A 10301-nucleotide genomic window follows, 5' to 3' on the forward strand; every position below is an offset into this window, starting at 1 on the left:
ATTTTATTTCGTATAAAGTTCAAATATAAATTTTACGAAAATGGATTTGTAACGAGGGTATTTGATAATATATGAATTTTGGAATTATATATCAAACTATATACATAATTTAAAAAATTAATTATATATTTAGCTATTACGATTCGATTTTTTACGATTTTTTTAAGTTCTAAATTGAAACTAAATTAATAGTGCGGTATGATTTTACTCAAAATTTAAAATTACAATTTGAAAAATAAATTATAAAACATAGTTGAAATTGAAAGGGTCAATGAGAAAGGAAGTTGTCTAATGTTTTTCATGTAATAATATCCCGTACGATGACATTGGCTAGTTAGGCCGTTGAGATGCTGAGAGTATATACTATACTTCTATATATATTTATATCTAAATTAATTAATTTTTTTTGAATTATAAATAATGGCTAATGATACTATTTCATTAAATTTTTGTGAAATAAAAAATGCCTTTCAACTGATAAGATAACTAATTTAAATAATTTTTGTTTCTTTTTTTCTTTCTTTTTTTCAATGTAATGTATTGTTTTATTTATCTGACACTTATTTATAATATATTTTAAAGTATGAGAAATTATCTATTACGTACACTCAAAAACAGTGTGCTCAGCGGCTAATTAATATAATGAAAAAAGATTGATTCACTTACAGATATTGATTTATAACACTGTGATAACAATTTATGTTGGTTTATATATTTTAAAATTTATTTAATATATACATATAAAAACAAAACCAGTAGTGTTATTTATATATATATAGAGAGAGAGAGAGAGTGAGAGAGAGAGAGAGCTCTCATGCCGAGCAGTGCAGATTTGTGTTGCAGTGATCAAGGTAGCATTGGTTAAGGTCGCAAGGATAGAGGAGGGCGGTGGGGGGTTTGAGGTGCGATATTTCCTGAGCTTTGCACTGTCCGGAGTGGTTCATCATAGGTTAGAACATGGGTGGAAAGCTGGTTGTCTCCATCTATCTATATTTCAGTCGGTTTGTCTCCTAATGTCTATGGTTGCCACTCCACTCTTCATTTATATATCTCAATGGGGTTAAATATAATTTACCCTTGTGTTAAAGAAAAATGAATAATTTATTCTCTTATGAAAAATAAAATAATTATTTATTTTTTATTGTTATAAAAAATAAAGTAAAATACTCGTCGATGCGTTTTGTGAATCACGCACGGGTTTGTTAATTACTTTTAGTTTTTTAATTTAAAATTTAAAATGACATTTATACTTTTATTTAAAGGTTGTTGAATCTTGATTTTAATTTTAAGGTTCAAATTTAACTAATAGATTAATGGATTAGATTTCAATTCGTTGGAATTAACCGTTTAAATTTAACTAAAATAATAATTAAAACTATGTATAATTAAATTTGAATATATATATATATATGTATGTATGTTTAGAAACAGAGAGAAGGAAAGATGGTGCCGGGGGAGGGGTGTGGCGGCTGCGGGTTGGGGAGGAAAGCGAAGGGGAGGGGCCGGGGATGGGGGTGGATTTGGGCGCCGGGAGGGCAGGGAGTGAAGGGTGGACGCTGCGAGTATATATTATATTTATTATATAATTAATTTAAATTTGACTGAATCGATTTGGATTAGAATTTTCTGTAAATTCCACTATCACATATTTTGTCAAGTGTCGGATCTTCTAGACATGGAATATGTATATGCAAGTATGATTTCAGGCCAAAACTGTTGGTAAAAATGAAGTGTGCTTGAATGGTATATCCACATAAGTGTAGGTAAGAGTTAAACTTGTTGGGAAAAATTGCATATTACATCCTAAAAGTTATTTCATTTATAATTTTAGTTCCGTTATATTTTAACTCACCACAATATAGCATTTTATAATATAAAAAAATCGATTTGTAACTTATTTCAAGTCTTAATACCGTTAGATTTCTGATAGGAAACAACCTTAATTCTCTTCAATAACAGAGATCGTATCATACACGTGTTGTTCCCGTAAGAAATTTAACGGAATTAAAGCTTGAGATTGAAATTGCAAGTTTTTTGGAACTTTTGAGATGCAATGTGGCAAGTTCATAAACAATTGGACCAAATTGCAATGAAACTAACTTGTGGGACGTCAAAACACTTTTTCCAACTGTCAAGATAATATTATCTTGTACGAATTGTGTTAATCTATTAATAATTTGTCTATCAAGATATAACCGTACTTTATTATCTCAAAATAGCTAAACAACAATTTTGAGATACTACAAGCCAGAAAATATTTGGCAATAAAAGGACACAGAAATGTAGAAACATCGAAGTAATGTTTATAATAAATGAAAATGGAATCTGAAAGGATTTGACACAGAACTACTCGACTATCTACAGCAATTGTGGTACTATACCTGGCATTTGGGGTTGTGTATTAATTATCATCAAATATTAAAATTTATTGAAATCCGTTGACTTTAAACGGTCGTAATTTATAATGTCAACAATTTAGAACTGAGTTATAATAGCCTGAATAAAAGATGTTATGATCCTAATAGAATTTAGTTATTTACATTATATTAAAAGACGTTTTGGTAGTTTAGTGAAGTTTGAGTGGGGTCACCACGTTAAAGTTCAGATTTATTTTGAATAAGAATTTTATAAAATAAAAATTTTTATGAAACGATTCGTAAACGTTCTTGAATTGTTAAATTAATTTGACAAAAAAGTATGCACAACGGACTAACATAATTAAATGTTATTCTTAATAACAATCTAGACTTTGAATCCGGAAACGTTGTATATAGTTTTTATATGCTTGATCCGTTTGTGGGTCCTATTCATGATCATTCGGGATTTGAGATTCTTGACACTCTTAATAATTTTGCCCAAAAAAAAAAAAAAAATAGACAAGCAAATTCTGGAAAACAAGATACGACCAATTATAGAAAGTAAAGTACAAAATTTTACTCAATCAAATCAAGAATACGCCATAAAATATTCAACAACAGATTCTACACACATTTCCATGATCCATTTGCTGCAAAACATATGCAGATCCAATGTTCAAACAAACATCAACACTCACACAAAAATAGAGATTTGTACTGATAAACCATTCATCAAACAGTAGAAGAACCAGGTTGATGATGATCATGATCATCATCTCCCTTGAAGAACTTCAGTTCTTTCTTGACCATGTCCAGCTCTTTCTTCACCTTCTCCATCTCGGCCCGCAGCCTCATCTCCACCTCGATGGGGCCGTGCACTGGATTCTCCCTCCTCATTCTCGCCTCCAGAATAAGGCTTTCCACAGTCTTCTCCCGCTCATTCTCCGCCACCGAGTTGAGTATCTTCACGGCGTTCTGAATCCCAAACAGCCTCTGCACGTTCTCGAAATCCTCAGCCCTTTCCAGCGGAAAGTACCGCCCGAGAACGCAGCTCTCGTCGCACCTCTTGCGCTGGTACCTGCACGCAGCGCAAGCGCCGGCCGGCATATCAAACTCCCCATTCATTTTCTGCCACGTACGTTTTTCTTCTCTTCTGCGGAGAATTGATTTTTATATGTATGGACAGATTGCGTTGTGCTGTAAAGGAATCCTGGTTTTCTCTTTTCTTGATTTCCTTCGCGGAGACAGCGTCATTGTAATAATTGCAGCTAATTAATTTAATTTAATTCTTGAATGTCTGGCCATAAAGACATGCACTCTAGAGAAATAAATGCAATTTTCATGTAAAATGCATATGGAGAAATTTTAATCTAAGTTTAAATTAATTATATAACAAGTGTAATATATTTATAATGTGATGGATGTATAGTTCATGAAAAATGACCAATAATAAATGACACTTGCATGGAAGAAATTTGCGTTCAAACCAAGAGGGCTGCTAACTTTTTGAAAGGGAGTGGGTGGTGGAAACAGTAATAATTAGGAATAATACTATTTAAGCTTGAAGAAAATTGAGAGGGGTATGGTAAAACAGAGATGAAATTTTGAATTATGGGGATAATAATATTCTAACAAGAATTAGATATGCAGGAGAAGCATTTAAGGAGTTGTGTGGGAATAGTTATGTATGCTCCTATTGACTGAATATCAAATGGTAGAAATTAAGTCATAGCTACAATTAAGTAACATATATATAGATTGAAGTCATCAATAGTACCAGAAATACGAATTGAATTTTGTATTCTTAATTTTCTTATTAAGTTTGTGAGCTTGGGCAATTCCATGAGCTTGGTGAAGACACGATTTCATGCCAGTTGCGACAATGAGGTATAACTTAAATGACCGAAGCTGAAACTCGGTAAGTAATTATAAGGTTATCATGATAGTCCTGTCAACATATGAATGTTGTTCTATTTTAATAATAAATATTGATAGTAATTATTAATTAGTTATAAGTACGTTATGTAATACTGATTTCTATAATTATTTTCTTAATGTTTGTGGTATGGAATAAAGGATGGATATATTTTAAGAGCATTGGGACGGAAGTCGAAAGCGAAGTGCCTTGATTGCGTGGTTTGAAGATGGAACTTCAAACGATCATAACTTTTGATCTGAAAGGAGTTGCAACGTGATTCACCTATTGTTTCGATCATCTTCTCGAGGAGAACCCAATCCTTGGTTGAGGGGCCACTGTTAGTCACAAAATTCTCATTTCGATTACTGATGGACGTTAGTCCTTGAACTTTTTTATTTTCAATTGACTTCAATTAAGTTTCATACTTTTTATAGTTGTCTTCCGGGCCTCATATTTAACAAGCTAGTTACCGTCACACATACGGTTCCTGCAAACATATAAAAAGAATTTTGGTGTAAGATGATAAGAAAAAAGAACAAATTATAATTATAAATTGTAATGAATATGGAGAACTAAGTTGAGAGAGAAATGTGGAGTATTGGGTATAGTTAAGAGAAAAAAAAATATATTATAAGATTATTAAAAAATATTGAAATTATTAATCTGACCAAAATTTTCAAAGGGAATAAATGAAATAAAGGGTAAATTTAAGTATTCAAAAATTGATGCCATAAAATATTTTTTTTTATAATAGTATAAATTATTGTTAGGATGTTAGGATATTTTTGGGTCGAAATTCTTTTATTTTTTAAATAGTTCAAAATTTAGTCTGTTTCGGGCTTGTTTTAATTAGACTAGAACTGCAATCTCTACGACTTAACTATATTCCGAACACAGGAAACTTTTCCGAACCGGCAAGAGAGGAAGAGAGAGCGAGTTCGTCAGTAACGGCAGAGAAGCCCCGACCGGTTCGGGGTTTATACTGCGACGTTTGTGGGTTACCCGCTGAGTACTGTGAGTTTGGACCCGATTTTGAGAAATGCAAGCCCTGGTTGATCAATAATGCGCCTCATGTTTACGCGGATCTTCTCAAAAGTTCCCCAAAACTACTGCCAGCTGATAATTTATTGTGGAAATATTTCTGATCTGATTTCCTAACTCTGAATTGGTGGTTGATTTTAAGAGGCTGGTGACGTACGTAGACGCTGATAAACTATCCGAACACCTCCGGTCCACTTCTGTCTCCCATGGTATATATATCACGGACACACATAAAGTACGTGGATGGGTATATGTATGTATCCACACCCTCACATATGTACATGCTTGGTGTGTGTGTGTGTGCGCGTTTGGAATTTCTGGTTTGTGTTTAATGTTTTCTCTTTTGATGTATTTATCCGTAGTAGTTGACTTACTTTTGCTGCTAATGTTGGGGGTCGACCACCACATATGATAATCCGATGCCCAGTTATATTTTGGAATTCTTTACAGCATAGTAGAGAGTCATGAAACAAGTGTTTGAATTTAGTTGATTTTTAGTATCCAGAAGATGTTCAATCTAATTCATGAGGATTTTGCACCCGAATAATATAAGATTTTGTGTAGTCTGCTGTTAAGAGAAGCTTTATACAACCTTCATGTAATGAGGTTGCCTCTCCATCATTTTTCTGTCTGTACGAATAGAAAGAGGAGGGTAATTCGGTTGCCTACGCCTGCATGCTGTGTGGCTTGTGGTGGGACTTGCAATTGATGTTGTTCACCTCACCTTCTGTGGTTTTATCTACAGAGTAAGTTGAACATTATTGATCAAGTGGGTAGCCCCTTGCTTTAACCAAGGCTTTTTAGGTGGAAAAAGACTTTCTTTCGTTCTTTGTTAGAATTAAATGGATACGGAACTCTGCTGAAACTGTGTATTCATTTTTTTCCGGAAGAATCTTTGCATGTCATGTCGCTATATAGATCACTTCTAGTTCTTTGAAAACATTGTACCTGTAGGAATATAACCAGGATTTGATTTGAGTAGCAAGAGAAGTGGCCTTAATTTGTACCTTTTCTTTTACAAATTCTTGTCAACACAATGAAATAAGTATTGAGAATTATTCACGGGGATTGAAATCAGGAACACTATGAATTATTATCTCCTTGGATCCGCCTTAGAAGTTAGACTGAGCGCACCCCTCCGATCAGCTTCAAGTTCCGCACATTCTCTAGGAGATAGGATATCATGTATGGACTTTATTTTAACCATAGTCCATAAATTCTGGGATTTGGCACATCCACTATTGGTGTTGCCTGTATCTGCACCAGCAGTTTATCACATGTACAATAGTTAAGAAGATGTACCTCCACAATGTGATTTTGTGGGATCCTTACAGGACCCTGCAACACACGGATTAATAGAAGTTCTAGCCTTCTTGTCCTGGCAATTACCTCCTGGATTTTTGCTAAAGATGATATGGCTCTATTTTGAGTTGTTGAGAAGTTGAGGACTATTATGCCTGTCGGGCCTATGGCATCTGTGAGCAGCTCATGATAAATTGGTGTAGCCTATGTCTTATAGGATTGCAAGCTACCAAAGCATGTATAACTCATGGTCTTCCTCTGCTCATGATTTCAAGCTATCACTGAAGCACGAAATTTGTGAGTTGTGCCCAAACTTGACTTCCCCATTCCGGTCTCAGCTGTATTTAAGCTGGATGTAGAAATTCAAGATAGTACCAGGCGCAGTTGAGATCATTGAATTGATAAAGTATAATTAGGCTTTTTCGGCTTGTAAGCATGTAACCGTTGAGATTAACAAACTTAGCATACTGGTTGAAGTAACAAGCGGAAACGATGATTTTGTAGGAGAAGCTGCAAGTTATTATTGAAAAGACGATCCCAAACAAGCGGAAATGCATCACTACTGTGAAAGGCTACATCTACGATTGCATCGTATTCTGAATTTGTGTGCATTTTGCTTCTTTTTATATGTTAATTAGTACAAAATAGCTCTTTAATGTTGCAACTTTCAGGGGTTAAAGATCAAGTAGGTTTTTTTCCAGTGGTGGGAGTTGCCTCTGCAAAGTTTTAAGCGAATGTCTTGTGACATACAGTGCTATCCCCAGATTTTGATCTTAATTTGCTGATTGAAATTGCTCCGGGTATGTGTTAAACTGCTAGACTTCAATGTAAGTTGTTGCACCTCATATTCATCATGCTACATTCTATGACTTGCTATTGCGATATCATTGTTTCTTCTTTTAATGTTTTGTTAATTAAAGTGAATTAGCACTTCTCTTAGCTCAATCCTCATTGAGTAACCACTAACTTGGTAACATTTTGATTTTAGATCACCACAACTTCGTCCAACTTACTCAATTGGTATGGTTGTGGGTTTGAGTCCCACAATATCCGCGTATGTCTGCCGTTATCATAGTTTCTTGTTTGAATGTAATCAATCTTATTAAATACTGAATGACTTAAATGAATTAAAAACAAAAACACTTGGTTTGAACTTGCAAGTCATCGTGTCGGCTGATTTGTGAAGTTGAGATTTCACTGCTATATGTGATGTTTATTTGCTATTTAAGCCTTATCCAAGTTACACTGTGTGCCTGTTTGTTTGTGTTTTCATTCACTTTTCATCATAATTCTTGAATTAAAAATTTTAATAGCTGAATCATCAATAAACACATTGAAAAATATGTGCTAAAAATTCAAGATTAAAATACTATGCAATTTTTTTTTTTTCACAAATTTATAATGAATACTTAATGTTATAAAAGTTGATGAACGTAGCAGCCCCACTAAGGAATCTTAATGATAGGTTTGTATTATGTATTGACGATTGCATTCATAAATTTCTAATGGAAATCCACCCGGAGGATTCAGATGAAGTATAATTAATTCAAGGGTAAAGTGCATGGCATTGTTCGGTACCTTTGTTCCAATTATTCCTTTGATTGTCAAAATTAGTAAATTATATAATTCTTTTGTTGACGTTAGCATTTTTCGTCCAATTCCTAATGAAAGAAAGTCAAGCGTCAATTCTAAATTTTCTAAAAGGGTGTAAATATAATTATAATTTTTTTTAAAAAATATAATTTTATATTTTTAGAGGGAGTTTAAATGTAATTAATTCTATATATTATAGTATATGAGTTGCAAGAATACTTTGAAATAAAATATCTTAATTACAAGCTATTATGATTTTTTTCGTATTTGTACAAAAAAAAATACATTTTTTTAGTTTGGAATGCTACGCTAATTGAAGCTATATTCTTCTAGTTTGGGACAATGTAGTTGGTTTTTATGAAGAGTAAATTACAACAAGAATTTTTGAGATTTGGTATAATTATAAATATTATTTTATTATTGACAAATTATCAATACCTTATTGATGTTACAAAAAATGGTTTCTCAAGGAAAAATGGTGATGAAAAAATGTTTCTTTCTTCTTTTACAGGTCTTGCTTTCTTTTCTTATTTGCTTAGTGTTTTTCTCCTCTCCTTCCTTTTGGTGGTGTTGGTGAGCTATTTATAGACGGGCTTGGAGCGAGCAGCTCGTATGCAAATCTTCAAGAGAGATCTTCTTTTGGTGGTGTTGGTGAGCTACTCTTGCTTTTCTCCAAGTTGTAGACTCCTGCTTCTCTGTAGACTTCTGTTTGTAAGACCTTCTCCACTTGATCACGTTCCTTAGGTCGTAAATTTTTGCTTTTACTGAGGTCATAGGTTTCTCGTTCTCACTTCAGTTCGTATGCCTCTAATTCTTCCTTAGGCCGAAGATGTTTTGTTCTCCCTCAGGTAGTAGATGTTTTTGTGTTTGCTCAGGTCATATACTTCTAGCTTTCTCTCAGGCCATAGATGTTTTGTGTTCTCCTCGTACACTCCCACTTCGTAGCCCTTTTACTTGGTAGCTCTTCTCACATTAAGTTAATAAATCATAATAGTATTATTATAACAGTATTATATTATTATAACATCCGTGATTTTCACGACCGTCTAATTGACAATGCCCAATTCCTTACTCTTCGTTAGGTTTTCGTCTATTTTATATGGTGTATTGACTAAAATGCCCTTGTAGACTAAGAATTGTAATTTTATTTATTTTTTAAAATTTTATGAATTTTTTATGGACTAAGTGGATTATTATTTTTTTATAATGTTTTTAAAATTTTTTCATCCACATCATTTTAATTTTTTTTATTATAATATCTTTTTTTTTAAAAAAAAAGACTTAATAACTCTAACCTCCTCACACATAATAAATAGTATAGATATAGATAAAATACACACATCAAACATGGTAAAATGGATGCTCAAACTTCTAAGTTTTTGTATTATTAAGTCAAATATATCCCGTTACTTGTATAATTACATTATTATGTGATTTTTTTAAGGTAATTACTTTATTATGCAATTGTTTTTTGTGTTAGAAAACAAAAATTATTACTATTATTATTATTAATCACATGTCTTTTAACGATGTAGGACCTAATTACAAGATGACAAAGTTCAAGATTGGGTAGTGGGGCATCAAGATTTTACATATTTGTACTCAAAAGATATAGCTTTATTGGATTTTTCCTTTGTGTTCCTATGAATTCAACATGTGTTTCAATCACGTTATAAAGAATCTTTTATTTAAATTCAATTTAATTTTAATTATATTTTTTTTAATTATACATAAAGTATATGAACGACAAATATATTACACTTGACAGTTCAAATCTGGTCAAACAGTCCAAATTAAAATTTCCACACATTGTAGTACGTTTTCTGTTTGTAGACATTTGCGTTTTGTGAGTTCCTATTTTTTTTTATTACCTCTTGCATAAATAATAAATAGTGTCACAAATGTCTGTCTGATTTTCTGTTTAAGGTACTTTACCTTATTACATTCATTTTTCACTAACATGAAAAACAAATCAATTAAACTTTCTGAAAATTCTCAAAAATATTACACATACTTAATTATTCTTATTACGTGGATCATGCATCACTACACGAAAATCAGGATTTAGAGATGGAAACTTTTGTCTCTAA

At 32.6% G+C, this 10301-nt stretch overlaps 1 protein-coding gene and 1 long non-coding RNA gene across 2 annotated transcripts; one reads left to right on the forward strand and one right to left on the reverse strand.

Annotated features, from left to right (window-relative positions):
- On the reverse strand, positions 3090-3482 carry LOC105173821 (LOB domain-containing protein 27-like). Its single transcript, XM_011095702.1, has one exon. It carries the CDS (start codon positions 3480-3482, stop codon positions 3090-3092), a length of 393 nt encoding a protein of 130 aa, XP_011094004.1.
- LOC110012799 lies at positions 7297-9874 on the forward strand. Its single transcript, XR_002287979.1, has 3 exons — positions 7297-7418; positions 8723-8862; positions 9747-9874. It is a non-coding gene; the product is annotated as an uncharacterized LOC110012799 (long non-coding RNA).

This window comes from Sesamum indicum, linkage group LG11 (assembly GCF_000512975.1).
Source record: "Sesamum indicum cultivar Zhongzhi No. 13 linkage group LG11, S_indicum_v1.0, whole genome shotgun sequence".
Lineage (NCBI taxonomy): Eukaryota > Viridiplantae > Streptophyta > Magnoliopsida > Lamiales > Pedaliaceae > Sesamum > Sesamum indicum.